At 39.8% G+C, this 26,827-nt stretch overlaps 2 protein-coding genes across 2 annotated transcripts; both read right to left on the bottom strand.

The window, feature by feature from the left end:
• Nucleotides 1-1,044: 1,044 nt before the first annotated feature.
• Nucleotides 1,045-8,104, bottom strand: mogs (mannosyl-oligosaccharide glucosidase). Its single transcript, XM_024290088.2, has 5 exons — nt 7,786-8,104; nt 5,897-6,254; nt 4,969-5,192; nt 4,513-4,706; nt 1,045-3,586 (listed from the first exon to the last, which is right to left on the bottom strand). The coding sequence occupies exons 2-5, from the start codon at nt 6,243-6,245 to the stop codon at nt 1,816-1,818; spliced, it is 2,538 nt and encodes an 845-aa protein (XP_024145856.1). The 5' UTR covers nt 6,246-6,254; nt 7,786-8,104; the 3' UTR covers nt 1,045-1,815.
• A 1,421-nt stretch (nt 8,105-9,525) lies between these two features.
• pdcd4a (programmed cell death 4a) lies at nt 9,526-24,845 on the bottom strand. The gene is made up of 11 exons (XM_024289969.1): nt 24,489-24,845; nt 16,664-16,948; nt 16,361-16,458; nt 14,551-14,664; nt 14,234-14,455; nt 13,488-13,585; nt 13,272-13,386; nt 11,297-11,404; nt 10,962-11,072; nt 10,728-10,867; nt 9,526-10,566 (listed from the first exon to the last, which is right to left on the bottom strand). The coding sequence occupies exons 1-11, from the start codon at nt 24,532-24,534 to the stop codon at nt 10,515-10,517; spliced, it is 1,389 nt and encodes a 462-aa protein (XP_024145737.1). The 5' UTR covers nt 24,535-24,845; the 3' UTR covers nt 9,526-10,514.
• Nucleotides 24,846-26,827: the final 1,982 nt, after the last annotated feature.

Here is a 26,827-nt window from a genome sequence, read left to right as displayed (position 1 = left end):
TATGAATTTTAAGTTTTACATGAAGAATTACACCCCCCTTAATGTTTATACATAAAAAATGTATTTATTTAAAACATTATAAACTTACGCTTTTGAGAAATTTCAGTTACATCTAATTAGGGGTGTGTGTTAGCATACATAACCCGATGCATGTCTCAATGTGTATTGCGATATATCCCAAGTCTGAACCAAAACTATTTTTTGGGGGGGTGGGGTTAAGATTAAAACTTAGAAAAATACATCTTTCATTGTAATAAAATGGAAGATTAATTTTAGCTAATGATCACATTAAGCACTGCAACTGTATCTCAAACACAAGTTGCTTTTATCATCAAGTTCATGGCTCTTTTATTTTGGTAAATTAAGAAACATTCGTCTTTTAAGAGGAACAGTGAACATCGTCTAATTTCCACAACAAAATATTTTTCAGTATAAGAAAAGAAAAAAAAACATGTAACCTTTTTAGAATCTTGGCCAGTGAGGTTCTAAAAGTATGATTAAAGAAATAAAGTGCTGTTTATTTTCAACATTGCTACATGTAGCATTTAAACAGTTCAGGAGCCTGAAAGCTGCTTGAACAGGAGCTTCAAAAATAAAAGAGGAAAAAAAAAACAAAAGTAACCTGCAGTTTTCTATGATACTGGCAGTAACGTGGCAGAGTTTCAGTTCTGTACCCATCTCAAGTCAAGCCACAAGTCAATATTTTAAATCGATACAAATATCGTCAAACAAAATATTGCGATTTATCGCCGAATTGATTTTTCCATACACCCTTACATCTAATCAACAACAATTAATCAGCAGGCTAGATTAAGATCAAAATTGCTTAGAGTATTTCTAATAATGTGAAGCAAAAATGCTGTTGGAAAAAGCTTGTAGGTGTGACATAGAAGCAATAAGCTCCCAGCTTTGCTCCTTCCTGATGCATCCACTTGCAGACACATAGATCCATGTACGTCTTTGTTTTCCTCATCTGAGCTGTCAAAACTGTACGGCTCCAATATTGCTCACCATTTTTATCACACCGGTAATGTTACGTTGGGGTTGAAAAGGGCTATAAGCTAGGGATAGAGTGTGCAAGCAGATGGATGATGGGATGTGGGATTGGCTTACTCAACACTAATAGTCCCGCCCACAACTCAAAGGTGAATTTCTAATTGCCGCTCTGCAGAAACAAAGTCCCAGAAAAAAAACAAAAAAAACAGCATAATCATAATCAAAAGAACTCTGGGAACACTTTAAAAATAGATCAAAAGATTATGTATTTTAAGCCCCTACAAAGAAAAGGTCAGCCTGAATGTTTTTTCTTCATTTTATTTATTTATTTTTTGACAAAACAAATCCAATGTCACAGTAAGAACTGCATTTCCTCCCAGTCAAACCACATATCGTGACATAAAATATGTTACCGTTTAATTTGCCAATAAACAATACAAAGATGGCCAATGATCAAGACAAGAAGTTACAGAATAGTGTGGAAAAAATGGCACAATTACAGATAATGACCGTTATTTGTCAAACAGAAGCAGGACTTGGCTTACTTTTCCAAAAAACTATGAACCGGTTCTTGTCTAAATTTCACAGTCGACAGCTCTTTGGTCCTTTTAGGGCAAATCCCAGGTATTTGCATTTCATCCTTGTTAAACTACCCTCCACAAAACCCCTCTGGAATCTGTCGCAGCAAAGGGACTAATGAAGCACTGATGAACACTTTTCTCTTAGTCAGTATAGTTCGGCTAACCATATGAACTTCATCCATATAAATAAAGGCCATTATCTGAGATGAAAATCATATCAAAATGATGTCTGTGGAGCTCAGTACTGCTCAGCCATCATCAGGACGGTCAGGGAAGACCAGCCTGTGAAGGGGTGGCTTCCTTGGCCCTTCCCTGTGATGTCGTTGTACTGCTCCCAGATGTACCCTGTTTCAGCATACTGTCTAGACACATTATTTATAAGGTTAGTCCTGAGTTCCTCATAAAGAGCAGCTGCCTTCTCTTGGTATGGCCCTTCAATGTTGCTGTAGTGGTGCAGGGCTCTGACTGCCAAGTAGTTGATGTTGATCCATATGGGCCCCCTCCAGTAGGGGGCGTCGTGTTCCGTGTTTCGCTTCATGTACAAAGGGTCGGCTTTAGACAGAGAGCGCAGGCCGTAGGGCGTCCACAGCTTGCCGGGGTCTCTCATGTCTCGGAAAATGTGCTCCAGTTTGGGCGAGTCCGGCTGCAGGATCTGCAGGAGGAAGGGGAACAGGCTGATGTAGCCCAAGGCGTTTACGAACTGCAGCTTGGGGACCCTGCGGACGGAGCGGACAAGGCGAGTCACCGGGAACTGATGACGCGGTTGTCCTGGAGGCACGTACACCTTCTCCGGCTGCAGAGACACGGCTTGTGTGTGGTTGCCATAGTCACTGAAAGCTTTGAGCTGTTCAGACCAGTGCAGCTCATTGAGCAGGTTGTTATCGCTGAGCACGTCGTGTGTGAGTTTGTAGTCCCGGTAGTCCTCGCCTAGAAGCTGAGCTATGCTAGCCATGACGCCTGAGGACAACGCCATCCAGCAATGTAAATCCACGTGCCGCTCGTCCACCGAGGGGTGTGACGCCCGCGGGTAGTCGTCTAAGCCAGAGGTCAAGGTTTTGGGGTTAAGGAAGAGATTGGTGTCCTTATCACGCCCGCGCCAACGATAAGAATTGGGCCGGGGCCCCTTCTGGGTGGTGTTGTACCATTCAAACCAGGTTTTCAGCCTGGGGAAGAGCTGACGGAAGAAAGGCAGCGTCGGCTGGAGCGCTGCGTCATCTGGGTGAGAAGCGAGCTGCTCGATGAGATCCTGAAAAACCAGGAAGAGAGTGGGCGGGTTTGCATTTTCATTTTGCTGAACAACAAATTCCGCCGGCACTTTGCTGCGAGCCTCGTCCCCAAGAATCTGCTCCCGGGGGATCCAGCCTTCGATGTTCATTAGGTCAATCCAGTGGGCGATAGCCTCTCTCGTTACCTCGGGATCCCACTTACTCAAGAGCAGCTGGTGAAAGCCCTCGTCCCACAGGAACCCTCTGGGAAAGAAGGAGCGCGAGGGGACAGCGGTGAACAGAGCGCCTTCGGGGTACAAAAGTGGGTACTCGTTGTAGGCCGACTGTACCACCGACTGGCCGTAGAAGTAACCCAATCCACCCAACATGTTGCTGAGGGCTGTTTTAGCAAACTTTATATGTCCCTGACTAAAACCTTTACTTTCAAGTCCAAATATTCTCTCAAACTTGGCATTAAACTCAGCTTTCCTCTTCTCCAGCTCCTGAGTCATGACGGAGCCCACCAGCTGGTTGGGACGCTCGAAGAAGCTTCCGGACTCGAAAAGAACTTCCATTTGGAAAGGTAGCTGAACGGTCACCTGGTGAACCACAAAGTCGCTCTCCGTCCGTGAGTCTGCCGGTTTCTGCTGGTTCTGATGATGGGGAGGCTTGTAGGTGTCCACCCCGATGTAATGCCTTTTCTCACCAGAGGGGGGGCTGTAGACAAACTTGCGGTTCAGACTGAGCTTTACAATGTCGGTCAGCTTCTCCAGGCCGGGAGAGACCGTCTGAAGGTGGTTGTAGCTATAAAAAAATAAAAAATAAAAACAAGAGCCCAGTGGTTAGTATCTTGTGCCGTTTAAAATCAGTTTTATGACGGTTGCATTGTTTTATTTCGCTCTATTTATCCATCACACATTAAAAGTCAGACGTAGCTAAGGCTAGCGTCTGGTTGTTAGCCTCCACTTTGAGGTTAAAGGGAAAATCTTCATCACAAAGTTTAAACCAGCTGCAGACAAAGAATGAAGATTTATTCAAATAAAGTTGTTGATTTGTGGAAACTTGTAAAAGGGACATTTGAGAATTTTCCTGCAGCAAGGCTAAATTTGTAAATCCGTTCAGAAGCTTTAGCACAGCAAATGTTCCGTTGTCTTAAAAAAATACCCAAAGAGTGAGGGTTTATGTAAAGACAAAATATGATCCATCTATTTGTCCTGAAGATAATCAGAGCCTGGATTGAGTGTTAAAAATGCATTTTATTCTAGAAATCATATATTGTTTCCTTAAATGATTTTTTTCAAATCAGAAATGATTTCTATATATCAGCAACTTTGTTTCATTGAATCTTCATCATCTATAAAAATAAATAAATAAAAAATCTGATAATGAGGTCATGAAAAAAGGCTCTGAATTTCTTTAGGTTTGAAAAGTTAAAGTCCTTACATTTAACTGTTCAATAATGTGTAAACCATCTACTTTGTTTTCTCCCAAACCACAGTAATTACTGTACGCTGACTTATTGCAAGTGATTCTCAGCTTCAGGGTTGCCAGTTCATCTCTAAAGATCACTAGATTCTTGAGGTGAAAAACTAACATCTTTCCTTCATTTGGACACATCTTCGTCTACATAAGGTCAACCTTGGCAGTTGTACAGCTATACCAAAGGACTGGACTGAATAGACTGAATGAACCTTTAAATGTCTTATTCACGTGTGCATTTACACATCTACCTGGCATATTTAGCGCTGGATAACTCTCCGGTGACAGGCTTCCTGAAAGTGATCTTAAAGTTCCCCAGCTCCTCTGAGAAGCCGGTGATGGACCCGAGGCGATTCCTCTCCTCCATGTGTCCTCGCAGTGAGCCCTGCGTGTCTGCCGCAGCGTAAAACATCAGGGATATGACTGGAGCTTGGGGAGCAGAACTCTGATGGATCAAACAGATTTACACAAAATATATTATTTTATCTCGTGTTAAATTTAAATATCGTATTTTTAAGAGTATAAGCCGAGGTTTTTTGCCAACTTTGGCTGGGCATGAGACTTGTTTAGGATTTTTCCTTCTTTATAATGCGTTTTTGGCTTCTGCGACTTATACTCCACAGCGACTTATAGTCTGAAAAATACGGTAACAGATATTTTTGGATTTGCTGCATGCAGTGAAGCCAACAAATTAGTTACAAACGAACATGCTGTTTGGCTGTGATCCTCCAGGTCCAGTCTCCTCCGTGATGTCCTCCCACCCTCTTTACAAATTCTGTGGTTAGCGTGAAATCGCCATCTTGAATTTCTTGGACGCCAAAAGTGAGTCCGTCATGCATCAGCCAGCCGTATCCGTGCAAATGGTCCCCCTGCTCACAAGTGTGTCTCAGATTCATGTCGAGGTCGGAGAACTGGCGCATCCACATCATGCCTACAGAAATACAAGAAGAGTCTTAAAGAGAAGCATAAACTACAGAACATTTGATGTTTTGGTGTTAAAACTGTATCTGAGATAACCTGCAAGAGGGTTTCCATCACTATTAGTGGTAGGGGCATGTGTTGGCCAAAGTCTGGCGATACGATACACATCCCGATACATGTCCCACGACAGGATACGTATCAGGACATATCCCAAGACTGTCTTTCATTGTAATGATGGTCCCCTTTCAGCTTATCCTGTTTGGGGTCGCCACAGCAAAACCACTGTTATTTGGCAGAGTTTTTATGCCGGATACCCGGCCCTGTATTTGAAAGGCACATTTAGGCAGCAGCGTCAAGGTTCTTGTCTAAGGAACCCAATAGATTCCCTGGAGATTGAACCCAGCTATCCTGCATGGCAGCCCTACACCCAATATCTTCCATTGTAATAAATTGGTAAAATTAATTTTATTTAATGATCACATGAAAAAAGTAATTGAACAAAAAAATATTTGCTGCCCAAAATACAAATGTTTGCTCCTTTCCAACTACACCATTTTAAAAGAGCAGATCTGTACAGTATAATTATCTTACCATCTTAGCCTGATTTTTTGGATGTCTTTTTGATGACGAAGAATTGTAATTCTTCTCATAAAATGTAGTTTTTGGAAATAACCACAGTTTTCTTTAACCAGCCCTAAAATGTTTATTGCATACCTGTAACAATCGACTTGGGGCTCCTTGTTTTCATCCCAAAGTAGACCTGAGGCCTGTACGAGCCCCAGAACCTCTCTGGGGAAGCCTTGGCGCTGGTGCTGCTGGCGTTCAGAACCCGAGGCGCCGGATGCAGAGTCACCACTCGCTTGGCCAGACTGGATCGCATGTAGATGGCGTAAAAGAACCAGATGAGGCTGAATATACAGAGACCGATGGAGATGTTGATAAAGACTTTTCCGATGTCGACTTTCTTTTTCTTCTCCTTGCGGTGAAACGCGGCGGGTTTGTCATCTTTCCTTGGAAGGGGAGGAGCTTCACCGGTCACAACCCTCTTCCTCTGCCTGCCCATCCTGCCCTTCTGTGGAACATGGGGGGGATTATCAACTCAGAGCAGCGACAAAGGCACTGATAGAATATTGTGTCATGTAGGGAGGGGTTTTAAATAACCACAACTCAATTGCTGTCTGGAATCAGAAACTTTGAATATTCTGATTAAATAAATGAAATTAGCAATGTGCTGCTATTTGTCAGGCTCTTAACTCTTTTTTCAATAAAAAAAGTGTATTGAGAATAAAGGCTTTCAATAGGTACAACTTTTCCTTAATTTCCTCCAACTAGTAGTGAAAGAATTTTGTAAAATGTACTCATTCATACATTACAAGAAAAAAACTCAGAATAACACACTTTGAAATGATAATATGATATTAAATACATGGTGTAGTAACCTTCATTACTTTTTCCCTTTCTTCAAATGTCTTACAGTATTATGTCTATTTTAGTGTTTTAGAGCTGCTAATTTGATTGAAATGTTCTTTTCTCCAATGTTTTCTGTTGATGTTTTAATGTTACCCATGTTTTGTTTTCTGTTCCTCTCTAAGTTTTGATCTATTGTAAAAGCGTTCCCACCTAGTGGTCTTTTAATTAAAATTATGCTGTTTTTAGCCCAAAAAAAGCCAGCGACCACTTCCCATCATCCATCTGTTTAGTCTCAAACCCTGTTCCACTTAAACTACCGTACTGATCTTTTTTTAAGCTAAGCCTGCCTAAGTAGTTGCTACTCACCTGCATCACGTGCTCAGTCAATCAGAAACTGATTCGCAACAATTTAAGTAAAGACATCATCAGAAATGTAATTTTAATATTAATTTCATTTTTTATATGCCTCCATCATGAAAAAATGCTAACTAAACAAGTTAAACACAATTTTCATTAGAGTAGGTCAATATTTTCAGAATGAAAGTCAACATCCACTGGGGTTGATTTTTATTCTATAAATATTAGTAGGTAATATTTTTCCATTCATTTGGTTCCTTAACACATTTCTATAAAGCTGGCAATGCAAGTCTAATATAGGCTAGTGTTATCACTTCCTCTATGAATGAACTAAAAGCATTTACAGCTCATTGTATAAATAAGAGAATAAATAAAAATGCGCTGTTAAAGGTCGCCTTTATAATATATTTTAATAGGTGGGCTGGGGGAAGCAAAATATAATACAATGGAGCAACCAGACGGCAATGAGTTCATGATTTCTTAGATGTAGCTACATGAGAAAATGAGGATAACTTGTATTTTTAGCTCAGTAGAAATGCGAAAGTCTCAAAGAGCACATCAACTTTACGTCTTAAGGAAATAAGATTTAATATTTTAAAAACTGTTCACTAGTGCCATATGTCAGCAGTTCATGCACTGAGAGCGAGGTTACACTTTCAATTGGAGAGTCGCTACAACGCCTCTGCAATCCACCTGTCAGGCTGCTATGCTAAAGGAAGTCTGGGCACGCGCTCGCGCCGTTCGCGACATTTGCTTCTGGATAGTTCGGCAGCTCGTGAGGAGCGGGTTCGCTTCGCGTTTCCCGCTTCGTGTTCATTGAGCAAATAGTCACTGACCTGTCCAAAGAACCAGCCTCAGCTGTTCATGGTCTGCTCTTAGCTAGCTACGCTCGCTAGCCACTTCCTGGTTCCTTCTAGATTTTGATCTGACGTGTACGCTACGTGGCGTCACGTGATGACGTCACTACCCCCGTAGCCCGAAACGCTTCAAAATGCAGATGGGAAAAAAAAATAAATAAATAAATAAAAAAAAGGGAAGTAAATGTAGTTTTTTTTAACGTCTTAAGCGTTGACACAACATGGACTTATTGTTCTGTTTTTTAACACCACACAAATTGAATTGGGATTTCCAATGGCCTATGAGTGTACCAAAGGTAGAAACCATAATAAATCATGTCAGGCCAGTGCCCAAACCTTTGTAGGTCATATCTAAAATTCAGAACAAGTTATCCTAAAATATAATGTAGGTATGCATAACTATATGGCTTTCTTTTTTGATTTTTTAAGATCTGTTAATAAATTGCCTATTACTACGAAAAATATAACAATGGTTCTTTTGAATTTTGCATTTGGAAGGCACTTGTTTTTTAAATTCCTGCTTTTAAAAAACTACTTGATGCTGGGGTCTGTTATGTCCGGTTGCCTGGCCCTAGACTTTAGAGCACAGGTGTCAAACTCCAGGCCTCGAGGCCCAGTGTCCGTGTTTTTCAACTAGCCTGCCATGGAAGCTCCTTATTGGCTAAACACGTCTAACCCAGGTAATTAGCAGCAGATGAGGCAGGATTTCTTCAAAACCAGCAGGATGCCAGCCCTCGAGGCCTGCAGTTTGACACCTGACTGATGAAAATCATGTTTATAATGGCATTTTTTACTGATGGACATTCAAATTAAGCAAAATGCATTTCTGATTATTTCTTTAATCAAATTGTTGTGAATCAGGAGCAAATCCAAAAATACAGTTGGAAAAAGCTTGTAGGTGTGATGTAGAAGCTGCTACGGCAAGCCACAAGCTCTTCGCTCAGCTCCGTTCTGATCCAACTAAATCCATGTATGTCTTCATTTTCCTCGTCTGAGCTGGATATCTCCAATACTGTTCACCATTTTTGTTGTCCTGAATGTGTAAGGTTAGGCGTCCAAGGGGCTGTTGGCTATTGGGAGAGCACTGGATGCCAGGAAGTAGGAGCAGGATTCTTTATGCCAATTCTAAGGTAAATGTCAAATGAACTACTGCCGCTCTGCAGAAACTATGTTTTAGCAAATGACACTTTTTAAAAATAATTTTCCTTAAAACACCACGATCATAATTAAAGGCCACTGGAAACACTTTAAGACAGATCAAAAGATGATCTGTTGAACTTTAATTTTAGCAACTGGTGCATAAAAAAAAAAAAAAAAAAAAAAAAAAAAAAAAAAAAAAAAAAAAACAGGGCTGTACGGTGGCGCAGTGGTTAGCGCTCTCGCCTCACAGCGAGAAGGCCCCGGTTCAAATCCCGGCTGGGACCTTTCTGTGTGGAGTTTGCATGTTCTCCCCGTGCATGCGTGGGTTTTCACCGGGGACTCCGGCTTCCTCCCACCGTCCAAAAACATGCTTCATAGGTTAATTGGTGACTCTAAATTGCCCATAGGTGTGCATGTGTGTGTGATTGAGGCCCTGCGACGGACTGGCGACCTGTCCAGGGTGTACCCCGCCTTCGCCCATCAGTAGCCGGGTTCGGCTCCGGCACCCCCGCGACCCCGAAAGGGATGAAGCGGTCAGGAAAATGGATGGATGGATGGATGGATGGAAAAACAAAACAATTTCAGTTTGTTGCCTTTTTATTGAATGAAAGACAATGAGTACATTTTTAGTACAACTCTTGGACAACATCTAAAACAGTTGGACAGGGGTAGAAATGTCTCAATAAGAAACTGTTTTCCAAGGTATGAAACTTTAAACGAGATCGATTGGACGTTAAAATCAATCACAACTGAAATCTGAAGGCAACCTGCTCTCCATGCCGCGCTTTTTTCCATAACCTGTTCAGAACTCACTTACCTTCTGGTTTAGCTACACTACTTCTACTACCAGCAAAGTCAATTATCACAATTATTATTAACCACAATTTGTTCTTTTTAGAAACTGCCTCTGAATCGCAAGCCAAACACCCCTTTTTTTTTTTTTACAAAGTAAACGTTTATGACCAGGATGCAAAAGAACCAAAAAACATTAAACTGCATCATCATAAAGTCAGCCGCTCGAATAAGAATTTACATACGAAGATGTCTGAGGTGACTTCAAATCATTTGTGGTAGGAAGCTTTAAAGGGTTCAGATCTTTGCTGTTCCACTAAATTGCCAAGTGCTTGCTGGCGGTACAGTATGCCCTGTTCTGTAAGTGTTTTTCCCCCATTCAAAGCGCACAGTATGAAAAAGCAAAATGGCAAAAGGCCAGAACAAAGAGAGTGACCAGAAAAAAAAAAGAAAAGAAAACACAAAGCCAGCCAGTTCACCTGTCCCCAACCTGTTCTAACTTAAATTATTCTTAACAAGTAAAAGGACTGAGGCAAAAAGGTCATGTCAACCCCACAAATATTCTTCAAAAAAATGGTCAAAAACGATTAACTAGATGAACGCCCAGGCCATTCTTCAGGTAACTCTGAACGGAAATGCTGGTTTGTGTTTTGATATTCTCGAGACAGGAACATCCCCGGGTTAAGGGAAGCATTGGGAGGCATAACAGGGGGTGCGAGAAACGGTGAACACCCCCTTCCTCATTATCCCTCGCTTGCTGCTCGTCCTCTTGTAAATTAGTTCTTGATCATCCCACCATCTCCTTCACTTACGAAACGCTTCCGCCCTCTAGTGGCAAAAAGAAAAAAAAAAGAACAAATTTTACAATAATTAACTACCAGCGCTGGTTCATGTTGAATGAACAAAATTAAGATAGAAATAATATTTTCAGACACGATTTTCAGAAGAAAAAAAAAATCAAAGTTGAGCCAAAAAAAAGTTCACCCCACCTGGAAGGACAGGTGTCTCTCAGCTGTTTGGTAATTACAGACTCCTGGTAGCAGAGATCCACAAAGTTCTCCATGATAGAGTGGGCGTGTGGGACGTCGAGACATATTTCAGGAAGTTCATTGTAGACGCGCTGGAAACCCTGCGGAGAAGTGTGAGGCACCAAAAGATACACGACGTTTATTTGCTGCGGTCTGAAAAAATAAAAGAGCTGTTAGCAAATGAAAAGAGCGAACCCTGTTCATCTGATCCACAGTGATGAGACCAGTTTTCCAGAGGGACTGAAGGAGCTTCATCATGGTGTGACTGGCAGTGTCTCCGTTTGACTCCAGCACCATCACTACAGCCTAAAATCACAGAGTAGAATCAGAGCCAACTAGAAGAAAAGGTCATTTTAGATCATTTCCTCTTTGTAAGATCAATAAAGTTTTATTCACTTCTATTGTTTAAAGAAGCACAAAACCCTCCACTCCAGTGGAATACATTGTTATATCACATTGGGACAAAAAGGATGACTTGATGTTTCTCTTAAACCTTTATTTTAGATTTCCCAGCATGCACTGCAAAATACCTCATAGACCAGCTCGTGGTGGAAGTGAGGGACTTCCAGGTCTCGCAGACAGTGCTCGGCCTCGGCCACGTCTCCAGATATCAGGTACTCTTTGAGCAGAAGGTTCATCTGTGGTGATAAATTCATCTTTAGGATTTTTAGATGATAATAATAATAAAGTGAAGGACTTAAATTGTCCATATAGACCCAAAGTGCTGTACAATGACAGAGGATACAAAAATATAGATAATCAGATAAAAGTGTACAAGAACAGGCTTACAAAGCGACATTGTTAAAACAAAACATGTCACTAAAATTACATAAAAGAGAATGCATTGAAAATGAGGTGGGATAAAAGCCAAATTTAAAGTGGACCAAAAAAAAACAGGCAATGATGAAGACTGATCCCCTCCAAGTTTGAGGTTTGTTTTTTGGCTCTTTTAGTTCAGCTGATCTCAGAGGACAGGAGGGGGCATAAGGCTCCAGCAGCTCAGAGAGGTAAACAAGTCAGGCAGGGATTCAAAAACTGATAAAATAATCTTAAAATGGATTCTAAAATGAGTGTAGTGACGCTAAAACAGTGGAGATGTCATCATATTTCCGCTTCCTAGTTAAGAGAGGAGCAGCTGCATTTTGCCCCTGCTGGAGTCGAGCAATGGCCGAGGTGTAAACCCCCGTATGTGGGGAATTACAGTAATCTATAAATATATAAAAAAGACTGTTGGGAGCACGCCATCAAAAACCACCTATCATATCTACAGAATGTAAAGAGCACAACGGCTGATCCTTTATTTGGCCGTTTGGATGTTAAAAAGATAAATGCAATAAATAAAATAGTATTATAAATATATAACAGTAAAAAAATATGCATTTAGATAAAATAGCTTTACTACAAATAGATCAAAATTATTTGGTAAAATTACATTGTTTTTTTCCATTTCTTAGACCTTTTAGCCTAATTCTTACAAAACCTTGGTGATGTTTTCTTTCAGTCACTTTAATTCATGCACACATCAGGTGCTCCTCCTGGAAACTAAGAACTGTCCGTTTCAAACAAGATGCTTAAAATCTTTGGAGCTGGTGATGCGCCTCTGGGTACAAGTGGATGAGCTAGAGGAATGCACACTAGTCAGAGCACAGACAGGACAGAGAGGAAGGAGGGCCACAATCCTAAACACTGTGAGGGAAGATCTGCAGATGATCTGCAGACGCTTGTAACCGTTTATGATGGTACTGATCACTAAACAAATGAAAACAAGCAGAGTGAGTGCAGAATATTTTATGATTTATAATAGGATAAGAAAGCCAATACTCCTGGATGACCTGATTAGGGAGAACATCTAAGCAAAAAGGAACATGTTGCACATAAGATACCCATTTCAAAGATTTCATTTCAAGCTGGGCTGATTTTGAACCTCAGCACAGACCAAGGTTTCATCCAAAACTGTTTGCTAAAAATATTCAACTAAATAAATCTCAAAATCCTGTAACCTAACCTCGGTTCATGGTTTCCCTCAGGCTGCACCAGCCAGGAAATCACAAGCGGACAGGAGAGTCCAGAAGATCTGATCGGTACAGTAGAAGCACTTTAATTCTGGACCGTGACCACAGGCATGGATACATGAGCAATGAAACTTATTACAGTAAACCAAGCAACTTCAGTTCTATTGAATGCAAAAATGATTTTAAAGCAGCAATTGTCAAAAAAAGCTATTGGCTTTGTGTGTTGTTCATTTCCGGTGTATTTTTCTTTCAGCATCCCAGGCAGAGAATGCACTGCTGACACAGCAGTGCGGCAGTCCAGCATGCATTTTTGCCTTCTGTGCCTTCTGTTGATGTTACATAATGATTTATAAAGGGAAAAAAAAGCCTGCAGAGCTCGTCAATACAAACCTCCTGACTTAAACTACTTTAAAACGATCTATCCCAGTAATCAATTAAACAAAAAAAAAAACATAAAACGTGTTTTATGCTTAAGAAAAAGGCCTGAGCTGACCTCTTTGGTGAGATGTTTGACAGGTCTCAGGCCTCCACCGACGCCCCACACATTATCCAGACGTACCATCTCCCTCTTCATGGACAGCAGCACTGCAGCACGATCCAAAGCCACTCTGGAAAGAACAATAAAAACAGTTAAACCACCGACTCGGCGATTTAGCAGACGGAGGCATGAATACTGAGCCCTAATCTGCGACTGCTGGTTGTAGGTCACCTGGCGTGATCGCAGTCCACTTTGCCTTTATGACAGTCCAGAAAATCCATGGGGAGGACGTGGTCGGCTATGGCTCTGGCTATAAACTGGCCCAGCATCTGAGACACAGAAGCATGTAAGAATACAACTGATCTCCTTAACACATGTGAACACCTGACATTAAGACAAGAGGCATTGAACAAAACTCTTCATTTTAAGCCAACTGATGGTATAGAGCTAATATGCTGTGGTTTCCATCAAAAATAGAATATGTAGTAGATATTCAGACCTTCATCACTCTAGTATATATAGAATTTGCTGCATTACTATTCATCAGTCCTTTAACTCACATTATAATGGCATTTCTAATGTAAAATCAAAAGTATATCTTCTCTGCAATGACTATTCTTATTATTTTTCATGCTAAAATGACCCAAAAGACTTGCATATTGTTTGAAAATCCTTTTAGCCATAAGTAATACAATATTTTAAGTTAATATTTATCTAAATACAAGTTCATTTGATGTAAAACTTAGGATAAAATTATTTTTTCAAGGGGAAAAAAAATACCAGACACTGATGGTGGAAAACTCCCAAAAACGCAAGTAGAATCAACATGTAATCTGCTTTAGAAACTGAGGCATGGAAAAACAAACAAATGCAGCCTATAATAAGCTCATACTTAATCTTATAAATCTGTTGAGTCCTGTAGTGCTTCTCCACCCTCTTAAGCAAAACACCCTTCAGCGTCTGTGCACGAGGTCTACCTGAGGAGCCTCTGGTGTGTCCAGGATGAGGTCTGGAAGATCCTTTAGCATCTTGTCGAAAGCCCGAGCCATGTCGCCCTGCGACAGCATTTTGCCCGACAGATCTGACAGCAGTCGGGAGGTCAGCTCTCTGTGACTGGCCTTTCCTTCCAGGGACAGGGACACAGCCAGGGAGGACACCTCGTACTTATGGGGGCCCAGGTTCAGCTCCTTCAACAACATCTGATGAGGGGGAAAATGATTCAAGTATGTTTAACCAACTATTATTTTAAGTTCGTATATGTAGCTTAAGAAAAAAAAATATTTTAGTTGTTTACTTGGACTTCTTTTGTGTCTCCATGCTCAAAGTACTCCTGCACAATTGGGTTAACCATTTTTTCCATTTCCCGCTCCTCCACTTCTGGCATGACCGTCTCATAAACAGTGTCACCCTGAAAAAAGAAGTATTGGTTATAAAAAAAAAAATTGTTCTCACATCCCCAAATGTTCATAACCAAACATTAAAGTATGATTCTAGCACTAAAAGCTCTTTGGTTCTTGAGCGTTAGCGTCCCACAGATGGTGTTGGCATCCTGACGCTAGGAGTCGTAGCTCGTTTTTCTTTCACTGACATTAATATTGCAGCTGCTAAACTTCCTTACAATTTCAAAACAATTCTTAGAGAAGTTCAACCGAACTCTGACCCAAAACAGTGCAGTGCCAAACATTGCTGCATAAATATGTATTAGCAAGATGCTAACGCTAATGCACTAGTGGTGTCCACCGCCAAGATGAAAATGCAAAATAATGCAAAGGTTGATGTTATTCACATATATTTACGTGTGACCTGCACGGAAAACAGTAAAAGTTCATGTTTGCCATACGTAATACATGCAAACAAGATGCACATATTTGAAGATGCATTTCTTACATATATTTGAAGTGCGTCAAAGGCTGAATCATGTTGTTGTTCACACGTATTTAAAGTTAAACTTAGAGTTAAAGTCCCATCAGCTATGCTCCTAGGCGTCTAAAACATGTTCTCCGCATTTGATCCATTCCGTGGTGGAGCGGTGAGCTGCAGACACAGCTGCACTCGGGAACCATTAAGTGGTTCAACCCCAACTGTAACACGTCCTCTGAGTCCGAGCAGCCAAGAAAAAAGTTCAGCACCGGCTGCATGTATTTTGAAAATTACGTCCATATAGACACTTTCTTTGGAGAAAAACAAAAAAACAATCCACTACTCTGTAAGAGGTGAGTCATCTTTATGTTGAAATTTTAAAATTGCAGAACATATTCAACTCCTACTCATCATTTTTTGTAAAAACGTTCCATTGTTTCTTTTTTAAGTATGATTTGCCGTTTTAGCAAAATTAAAAAAAAAGAAATTAAGCTTAATTTTCTTTATATCTGAAAAATGCCACAAGAAAATGTTAAAAGCACCCAAAAAACAATTTTCAGTGTCTAAAGATCAATGCCAAATTTAGGCAAAGTATGTGTATACTGCATTTTTGTAAGAACTCCTGCAAGAACACTTTGCTTTCAAATGAAAGGCTTTAAACTTAAATGCTCCTCAGTAGAAATACCAAGAGAAAAGCAAGCGTTAACATTAGCCATCTTTTTTTTTTTTTTTTTAAATGTTCTCAAAGTGACATTTTCCCGAGCGCGGGATGACCCGCACAGTTCAAAAGTCCTTGATCTACCGAGTCTGATTCAAAGGTCACAGTCTGTGAATGTCCCACCTCTCGTTCTGTACCACTCTGTCCCACTTCCCTCTCACCGCCTGACATTATTTGTGCGTCGAGGCCAAATCACACTTTCTTCTGAGCCGTTTCTAAAATGTTATCTGCCTTTTATAGACATAAGCTCCGTTCCCACCCGGTCATGTGACGACAACGGAGCACAAGTAAGCCTGGCCTTCAGCATCACCAGGAGCACTTAGATGATAACAGGGTTAAAGATTGAAAAATGTGTTGATTGTGATGGGATAAAGCCATCTGGATTAAGCCATCTGCTCAGTAAAAACGGTTTTGATGGTTATTAACAGCAGAGTTTGTTCTCATTAAAAGGATAGAAGTATCACTTTTTAGTCTTAAAAAGTACACATTTCCAATGATAGAATAGATTTTATGTGAAGACAGTCACCTGGGCAGACTCATCGTAGTTGGGGTCCTTCACATCAGGCTCTTCATCTTCATACACCATCCCAGCAGCCCCCCAAACTCCCTTACCACCAGCCCCACCTAAAGGTGATAAAGTTTTTAAAAAAAAAAAATCAGAAATACACAAATATTTCATATCTGACAGTATTTACAACTTTTCTCATAAGTAAGATTTTAATGCATGGATCTTAAACAAACAAAAAAGTAATTTTAGCACCAAATGTGATCATTTAAACAAACTGACATTTGCAGTATTGGCTGTTTTGCTCTGTCTAGTAAACCGGACCTTTTTTCGGGAGGCCTCTGCCTTTGCCCATTCTGGATTTGCGGTCGTTGGTGACGACCTTGCCCTTCGGACTATGTGGGTCACCGCCCACCAAGTCTTTGGACTCTGAGGACTCGCTGGCGGAATTGCGCGATGAGGATCTGCGCAGGCGACGTTTGGCTTTGGCTTTAAGACGAGCCTCGTGGAGGGCTTTCTCCTGGGGCGTCCAGTTACCGTTGACCTCTGCCTCGTCCAGTCCGTCTTCATCGTCACTATAGGGGCCGTTGGCATCTACTGGGTTTCCTCCTGAAAGAGAGCATTTCTGGAGTCAAATAGCGGAAACTATTTCTTTTGGATCTTAATGCTCAAAGAGAAGAAATGACGGTGAAAAAAAGGACTTTAAACAAATCTGTGGTTGAGATTTTCGATAAATTACATTCTTAACGGGGTATGACACCAATAAACACTGAAAATATGCAAACAAGTAGTACAAACAGAACAGTTAGATGAAAAATACACCTGCTATAAGGCTGGAAATCCCAGTTAGGTGGACAATGTTGAGGTAAATAAATGTTTTTTAACAGGCTACAAAAAGGACACCATTGACTGCAGAGAGGAGACGGATTTTGAGGTAAGAAATTTGTTTAGTTTTGCGGTGAAATTGAACCCTGGAATGAATAAGGACCAACTCAGCTTGGGACATTAACTTTCTGAACTAGTAAGCACCGACATCAATTCTTGGAGCAAAGGAAGGCTGAAATGGGAGGGGCAGATTGACTGAAATGAGCAAAAACAACAGCTGGGTGAGCCATAGTGAATTTGAATGATCCGTTGGATTCACTTCCAGGTTCACCAGCCTGTCAATCAACTAAACATATACAAATTTGAGCTCTAATAAAGTGGTTCTGATTCAGTGTAATCACTAAATATACAAGGTTATCCAAACCCATGGTGTCAAGTATACCACATCCCCTCGGGGGTTTCCTGGTTGCTCAAAAACAACTGTGTATAACCCACACTATGAACAACATTGCAACCCCAGACACACTACAGAGTTAGAATAAGGCATGTGTTTAGGTGTTCAGAACAAACTAATGTAATTATGAGCCATTTTAACCCAACAAGAAGAGTTAATCTCCCCATCTGCTTTATCAGAGGCAGAACATCAGAGTGTGAGCGGATTCTCCCTGAAAATCAGAAGAGGCCAATAATTGTTTTCTTGCACAGTTTATGTAACTGGGTGCATTTCAAGCTGGGTCTTACTTGTACCAATTGACTGTATATGGAGAACTGGAAAGAGCAAGTAAAATGTCAACAATAGGAAATGGTTTACTCCTGGTTCCAACCAAATGAAGTCAATTCAGTTGCCATTTTTCCACAATATCCCCGTCGCCATGTAGGGCCCAGATTTCTTCAGTAAGCCACTTAAGCCTCGTTTCCACTGAACGGACCGGTCCGGTCTGGTATTTTGAGCTTTTCCATTGCAAAAAGGACCCATTAAACAGTATCTAACCATACCCCTGGTCCATTGAATAATTAAACTGAATGTATATAGTATATAGTTTTAGTAAATCCTGTTTTATAGATAACTAAAGCACATACAGACCAAAACCATAATAACTGCAAATCAATAACCTCCCTTGAATAGACTGCTAGGCTTAAGCTCAGAGTTCCACAGGCAGTCAGTGTCATATGTGACCTTTGTGCAGAGAATTTCAAAAGAGTGCAAGCAGGAATGGATAAAACATAGGGACAGAAACTTAAAAAAATGTGGGTGGCTGTGATAAAAAGTCCACTACCTTAAGATCTCCAATAAAACTTGAATACATTACACTGCTAGAGAGGGTGAAAGGGGCCACTTTGGGCAACCAGGTTAAAAGTGTGTAGAAAATGACAACACAACCAAACGGGAGTGGAATGCAGTAGCTGCCACGAGGGGAAAGGGGGAGGCACAGGAAAAATGCTGACTGTATTTTTCTCATTTATAGAGTGGACATGAGTGCATGTGGCATGGCGGTGGTTAAAGCTCTGACAGAGGGGGGAAACTAAACTAATAGCCCTCCTTTAAAATAAATGGTAATGCTGGACTACCTAGAGCCCTGGGTGCTTAAAGAAATCGAGACACTACTTTTTTTAAAATAAAAATATGGTGTGATACAATTTGTGAAGTAAAAACCCAATAAAGCATTTTACTGAAACTTTTTATGAATCTATTGTGCTTTGAAAAATTAAGAAATAAATGAAAATACTTTGTTTTTAACATGAAAAATATTTCAAACACAATGCATTGTGGTCCATATTTACAAATCTACTGAGCATCAATGCACTCTAGTTTTTCGCAGGGAATTCTGGGAAATTTCTAGGATACTGGATTTTGAATTTGTAGATTCGGACAGCACTACAAAAAGGTGAAAGCACTATGTAATGCAATGAGTATTGAAGGAATTTTAAGTTTTGGCTTGCAGGTCTTTCAAAAAGCATACTGGGGGGGAAAAAGTAAAATTCAAAACAAATGAAGCAAGAGTGCGTTTCAATAAAACAGCTTTTAACATGTTCCTCAAAGTTACTACAGAAAGAGCCGTGCCACACCCCCGTGGTTTTCAAAAATCTGTAAACAGCTGACCGTGTGTCATGTTCTGCCTCAACTCCCCCTCCTTCCTCAATGTAAGCGAGCGTGCCTGCCAAGGTCATAAAATTAGGAGCTAACCAATAGCAGGGCAGCCACCGCTCTCAACCTGCCAAGCAGAACAGAATACGGAGGCATGCGGGGCAGAAAAATAAAAGCTCTTTCCCAAAGACAAAACTAGTCAAACGAGCACAAGAAAAAGCAGGCGGTGACTACGCAAATATAGATAATGCGAGCTTTGTGCCTGAGAAGGACGATTGTGCAAGAAACGGTAAATGTGTGTCACTATACTAATGACAAGAACGCTTTCTCAAAATGAGTTGCCAAAAGTTAACCAACTAGTTTAACTTTGGCAGTGTTGCATGCTGCAAACTGAAAGTAAAATGTGGTGCATAAAGGGTCAACTTTGCGAATCCATGCATGTGACGAAGCAGGTCAGTGGGGCAGGTTCACATGGTTCACATGGGGGGCAGAGACAAGTTTCAAACTTCTAAATTTAAACCTGTACTATCTGGACCGTCGTTAAAGTCAGATCCCACCAAAAGAAGACTAAGTCAAGCCTCTGGACACCTTAATGGTGAAGAGAAATCACCTCAAATATCAGGCAAAATCAACGTCAGGCGGACACACCCTATAGCGTCTAGAAAGTGTTTAGACTATTGAGCAAAGAAAACAAGGCAGGCCCAACAAAACAGGATTTAACACCTCATTAGCGCGTTAAAAGTCAGAGGGTTGTGTTTACTTTGCAAAAAAAATGTTACAGAAAAACTGTAGATTCAGTTGCCATAAAAATTATGGAATGGCCAAGCTCTAGGTCGTGTGGCCATCTCATAATTGCTTCATCCTATAATAATTTTAAAACTTCCTTTGGATATTGCACCTCATAATGCAATATTCAAAGAAGGTTTTAAAGTTATGATCAAGCGATCATCGTACATGACACAAGGTTAAGTGTAAAACCAAAACCACAGTTTCGATTACCTTTGACGCTGCCATTGTAAGTAACCCTTGTGCTATCCTAGGCAAACTTACATTAAAAGTGGGGTTATCTTGAACCCACAAGACAGAACACTAAACTTTTTTGTAATCTTCACTGATGTCCATGGCAGACATAAAATCCTGTCCACCTTTGTCGTTGGAAAAAAAAAAATCACATCAATACAAGGGTGGAGTCATCTGGACCCTATAAGAAAGCACAAGACTTCTTAAAAAAATTCCCTTAGACTTGGGTCTGCAACCTTCAACTCTGAAAGAGCCATTCAAGTTAATTTCTCACTGACTACAACCCAGTAGGAGCCACAAAGTCTTCTTTCACCCTTTAAGAAATAAGACTCTGGTTTGTTTTTATACTATCATTTTGCATGAACAAAACACAAATGTGAAAATAAAACAGCCTTTTTTTTTTTAAACTTTTGACTCATTTCAAAACAAAAGACACCCCGTCTCTGATGATCCTCTCAATATAGCACATGTAATGTCAGAAGTGATTAAATAAAAATAGTTAATTTTACTGTTGTTGGTGCATCTCTGCCAGAAATGTAAATCTAACAAACCAACATGAAATCCGTGCTAATTAAGTGATCTCTGTCATATTTTTTGAACACATTAAAAAACCTTTTTCTCAAAAATAGAAAATTTGCTTAGTATTCCTTAATACTAAGCACCTTAATTCTGGTTGTGCTTATTGACGCCCTTTGATTTTTTGTAGTACAGGGCAGGATGCACACAAATGTGTCAAAATGTTGTAGTTTGACTTGTGGTACGCACTGTCCTTCAAACGTTTGTAAATGAATTAACGATTGAGTTAGTATACTTTTATTTCCCCTTTACTAAAACTTTATGGTTACCTTTTAACATTTAGAAATGTTTACATTTTTTTCTTTAATAAAAGAGCCACAAAGAAGGGGTAAGGGAGTCACAGGTTGTAGACCTAAGACTCGCCTACAAATTAAAGGGTTTCAATCTATTGCCTCCTAACTCCTAGAACATAATTGGGAAAAAAACAGTTGGAATTTTTACAGTGTTACTACAGGCTCACACTGCTTCCAGTTCGGCTCCGGTGTGGACGCCGGAGCGGTCTAGCTACGGCAGACGGCTCACATAGGCTACAGATGGCTGCAGTCCTGCTGCCGCCACAAGCTCTGCTGTTCTGCTGACCTTGTGAGACTCCAAACTCACGTGGGTTCATGTGATAAGTTAACCCGCTATTTACATAGGAAGTACTACTAAACAAACTCTCATTCCACTGTGATTTTGAATTATATTTGCCACGTGAAGATAATTCACTCTGCATGAGTGGGTAAGCCAGAAACTTATAATAATACATTTGTCTTATATAGGCCTAAATGTACATAGTTGATTGCGAGTGGGGTTGGTTATCACAATGACGTAATGTTTATAACACTAAAAACAGCGAGTACAGCAGAAAATAGGTTAAATCTTGAAAAATGTAACATGAAAAATGTGCAAAATTTCCAGTTTAGGTCGTTAAAAGCCCCAATTTCACAAAAAAGTGTTCCAGCATGGCTCCAGGATAAAATCAGAAGCCAGGTATGGTGGAAATGCATACTATCCAATGCCGCTTGTGGCTTAAATTTGATTTTATATTTGTTTTTTCTTTGTAAAATGTGCTTCTGCTTTCAGCCAGCATTGCAAAAAGTGGACCAAGATCACAAACATCACCTAAAAGATCATCGCTCCTTGATGTCCCAACAGAGGACAAGCTGAAAAGAGTCTCCATGTATAGTCCCTTTCATGGTTATCTATGGTGGGAGTTGAGGTTTTTGGGGGGTTTAACTGTCACCATGCTAAATGAAAGGAGACTCCAGCAAAATTCTGCTTAAATGCATGTTGCAGATACACAGCCATAACTCAGGGATAAGTGGTGGATTGTTTTTTTTGTTTTTTGTTTTTTTAAATATGCAAAAGTAGAAATTATGGACCACACATGTGACACAAATAAAAGCTACACGGGCTTGCCAGAGTTTCTAGAACTACACTCAGCTGCAGCATTAGCAAAGTTCATGCCAAAAAAAAAAAAACAAAAAAACACAGATAAGCAGTTTAGTAGATGACATGTTTATCAACAACTAACATTCACTACTGCAGTATTGAGGGGGCCGCTCTGCATGGACAGTGGATTTGAATCTGTAACTGTGTGCAGCTTAATGATGGTGTAATGTGTGAGCCAGCACAGTATTGTAAAAGCATGTGGGTCACTGTGCCGTTTTGCTTTAAAAAAAAAACACACAGAACCTATGGAATGTTTGTGGTCAGACATCAGAACAACTTATTAGTTAATCAGCTCAAACAATTCCATCTAGAACCTTAGACATTAAGCTTTTTTTTTTTAAGTAAGAGGATATAAATCAATGTTTAATCAGAATATTGAAAACCAATTTCAGTTGCAAATCCAGCAGAATTGAAAGTGGTAGTTTTCTTAGGTGTATTTTTCTTAATAAGGTCAAGACTTGGTTTTGATGCAGCTGCAGGCCTTAAGATAATAAATGTGTGGCGAACTGCAAAACTCCTGACACAGCTTCTCCTCAAAAGCAGTATAAGCGCATGCACAACAGACCTATAAATGCACACAGTTCCTACTACTACAATTACTACTACTATTACTACTACTCCTGCTGCTTGGGTTCTCCAGCCTTGATTGCTGGACATTTTGCAATTAAATATTATTAAATGTTATTAGCAGATGGCAAAAATGAATTGATTTGACAATTTGTACCATCAACCACATGGTGTGATTGTCAACTTGGGATTTTCGACTCCAACTTTGGATAATTAAACTTGCAAAATGGCAATAATAGCCATGTTAGCAAACTAATATTTATCCGCAATTCTAAACAATGATCCTCAACGGTTGTAAAAAAGTGACTAAATATGTTATCGTAAACTGATACTGTTTCTTTTACCCTTTGTATACTAATTTTAAAAAGACTTCTTGCAAGCAACGTTTTTAACATAGTTATGAATAATAGGAAAGGAGGAATATTATCCCAGAATAAAACAACTTAAACCTGTAATAACTTTAAATATTTTACTCTCCGTGAAAATAGACATCACCGGTTCATAAATAACAACAAATAAAATTATCTGGAGGCCTTGACTTCAACACCTGCGCTCTAAATCCACCAAAAATGCACAGGATTGTGGCTTTATGCATTACCCAGCATGCATTGGGTCACAAATGTCACCTTTTGAGAACAAATAGACTGAAGCAAGAGAGCTTTGAGTTTAAAATGACACATTTCTTGTTACTTTACAATAGAAACGGCAAAATGGAAACACAAATGTAAAGGCATTTGCATGATTTTACAGCCACATTATTCATACCACAACACACCACGTGGTGCGCTAAAAACATGATTTACACCCAATTCCTTCAATTCAAAGGTGAAATGTTCGAGGATCAACGCAATAAATGTCTATAGGAAATAATTAGTTACTTTAAAACGTGCTAATAGAAAGAAACACTTTAAGATATGAGGTATTTTGATGGTACGTGTAATACAAGAGAATATCCCTGCTAGCTCTGGTTGAGAGCTCTACGTGCTGACGTCATCAGTAGGCTTAAAACAGCACGTAGCTCATGTATGGACCTGGCATATCTGTACACATAAAAACAGAGTTTCTGCACGGTTACATTTATGAAATAAACTTCGAGGGTTAATGTGTTTGCAGGTAGAGCAAAGAGACAGTTGGATACGGATTATCAAGGCGACATTTTCGCCAATATAGTGCAAAGTGCTGCAGGGGGGGTGAAAAATATACGTTGTGATCGATTAACGCATGCGTTGACGTTGAACTTTCGAGAAAAAACTGGTCTCCTTTACGCTTAACGTTCAAAAAAACAACAAAAATCTGCAGCACAGCAGAGCACACGACGCCTTGTTAAAGCGGAAGTGTGGCCTCCACCAATCAAAGCCGTGAAAGGGTTAAATGTAGGCGAGCTAAACAACCACACTCGTGTCAAACGGCTACTCCAGGGGAGGAATACAACAAAAACACAACAACAACTCAACCCGAGCTAGCATAGCGCGCGCGCGCTTAGCTATGCAAATATGCGTCAAAACACAGTGTTTGTGTGGGCCACATGGTGGAGCGTGGCTGGCGCTGCAGACCATCCCATGCACGCACAATAGCCTGCTCGGTGCACGTCTGCGGGCCCCAATCAAACCGCACAACGCATGGCTGCAACCACGTACTCACCGTCCGCCTGAGCAGCCGTTGACCACACGTCCGCTTCGTTCGCCATGGCTCTCAATTCAAGTGCTCAGTTTAAAAAAACCCTCCTCACAACACGCTGCTGTCAGTTGCAGCACGGTCCCTTCGAAAATGGTTTTTAAAAATGTGTTTTTGTTTTAAATAAAATCCCTGTAATCCTGTAAATTTCCAAAGAGCATAGACAATATTGTTAGAACTCCTCAATCCCTGGATCTGAGGAGATTACAAATTACGAATACGACGTGTTCGCTGGTCGAATTGGATTTCAAGCAAGGGGCTTGCAAGATAAACAAAGTCTGTTTTTAACTTTACCAGAGCGTTCACAGAGGAGTCACGTGGGCAGAAATGTGGAAGGGGAGTGGTCAGCAGGGGCCAATCAGAAGAGCGGAACGTCCATGTCACTGAAAATGCCGTTAGTCCTGTAAATGCATGAAATAAAATAAAATAAAATAAAATAAAATAAAATAAAATAAAATAAAATAAAATAAAATAGTAAGTTTATTAATTAGAGGAAAATCCAACTCAATCAATTATAAACAAATTTTATTTGAATAATCTAGGGTACTTTTTGGTTGCGAATATAATACATATTTTTTTCAGTATACTTATTTCAAGAACTTTTGAGCATGATGTCATCAATGCCTTTTAAATCTTGCACTAAACACATTGTTTTAGTGCAAGATACAACAGGAGTTTAAACCTCCTTTTTTAACAGTTGGATGATAAATAATAGAAAGGTTTTAGTCAACATGTAATTCAGTGTTAGATTTCCAGCTGAAAAAAACACACACACAAACATTTGTTTCTTCATCCAAACTTTATTTATTTAGCAAAAAACAAAAAGAAGATATGGTAGCATTCACACAAAATCCAAACAGAGAGGATGTCATCTCTGAAATTACAGAACTTTCAAGCTTAACCCCAGAAAACTTAAATGAGGAACAACATTTTAAATTACTAGAATTACAAAACAAGTTTGACAACATTTATGAAGCCAAGGCTGAAGGAGCTTTTATAAGATCTCAACAAAAATGGCTTGAACAAAGGGAAAAAATGACAACTTATTTTTTTTAATCAGAGAAAACGCAAACAAAATTCAGTGAGAATGCAATGTTCTCATTCTGTGAATCCTTAAATAACCTCAATACACTAAGAAGACGATCAGCATGTGATTCTTCTATCACTTTACAAGAGCTAAGGGATGTCATCAGCCATCTGACAAACATCAAGTCCCCAGGGAATGACGGATGAACTGCAGAATTTTAAAAACTTTTTTGTAACCTTTTAGTCCTGTTTTTACTTAATATTTTTAACTGAGAGTTTTACACATATGTCTCTTCCTGCCAGTATGACTCAGGGTGTTATCACTCTCATACCTAAACCCAAAAATGATTCTCTTCTCGTAAACAATTGGAGACCGATTTGTCTGCTAAATAACTACTACAAAATTCTGGTAACAGTATTAACTAAGAGGATGAAAAATGTAATGGATACAATTATTGATGAAAATTAGTCTTTTGCCTTGTAACTTTGAAATAGAAAAAAATATTTTAAATATTTTAAATATTTTGCCCAATGAATTTTTCTGTTTCTTTTGTGTTGGTAACATTGCTGCAGCTCCTCCCTCTTCCGCTCCAAAAAACCTAATTTTATGCCAAAAACTTGACAAATTTTAAATTTTGCCCATTTTTAGATCTTAGTTTTTTTCTTTTGTTTATTTAAGAGTTGATGGTGAGTGATAAGCAACAACATTATCGCCAGCTTAATTTTTTCAACCTGTCTTCATGACTTATACTTTATTTTGCTGAAATTATTTAATGAAGTATAGGAAAAAGGCTGATGTGCTGCATTAAACTGGGATCTTGGTGAAATGATTTACAGAATGACTGAATAAATGAGTCCAACCACATCCTCAGCTACATAGTCAACATGAAAAACTTTTATTTTGTCATCAGCTTGTAAATGTAGATTTAAGCATCTCATTATGTGTAAATGGGGTTAAAAAAAAGCACAAATAGGATTGGTATTCTGCTCTGCAACTTACCAACAGCTGAGTGAAGACGATGTCCAAAGCAGGGCAGCCGGGTCCATTTGTTGAGTGATGTGGCCTTCACTATGTTTGTCCCACTATCGGTTGGGATGCAGACTTGTTTCTCTTCACTCAGTCCCCAAGATACAAGTACGTCTGACAGGCCCAAAGCAATGGCTTCACCCGTGTGGTCCACAGGAAAGTAGGCCGTTTGAAGACATCTGTTTTTCAAATTCCAGTCTTGGTCAGTGTAATGTGCAGGTGGTGATGCGCACAAGAGATATCAATTTATAGG

Source organism: Oryzias melastigma, linkage group LG1 (assembly GCF_002922805.2).
Source record: "Oryzias melastigma strain HK-1 linkage group LG1, ASM292280v2, whole genome shotgun sequence".
Taxonomy (NCBI): Eukaryota; Metazoa; Chordata; class Actinopteri; order Beloniformes; family Adrianichthyidae; genus Oryzias; species Oryzias melastigma.
Note: the sequence above shows the minus strand (reverse complement) of the source record. Positions and strands in the feature narration are given on the sequence as shown.

Coding starts and splice junctions, on each gene's coding strand:
- pdcd4a (XM_024289969.1), bottom strand. CDS start 24,534: ATGGCGAACGAAGCGGACGTGTGGTCAACGGCTGCTCAGGCGGACG. Junction 16,949..24,488: donor AACGGCTGCTCAGGCGGACG/GTGAGTACGTGG, acceptor GCTCTCTTTCAG/GAGGAAACCCAGTAGATGCC. Junction 14,456..14,550: donor GAGACACAAAAGAAGTCCAA/GTAAACAACTAA, acceptor CCCCCTCATCAG/ATGTTGTTGAAGGAGCTGAA.
- mogs (XM_024290088.2), bottom strand. CDS start 6,245: ATGGGCAGGCAGAGGAAGAGGGTTGTGACCGGTGAAGCTCCTCCCCTT. Junction 4,707..4,968: donor GGATCACAGCCAAACAGCAT/GTTCGTTTGTAA, acceptor TTGATCCATCAG/AGTTCTGCTCCCCAAGCTCC. Junction 3,587..4,512: donor TCCAGCGCTAAATATGCCAG/GTAGATGTGTAA, acceptor ATTTTTTTATAG/CTACAACCACCTTCAGACGG.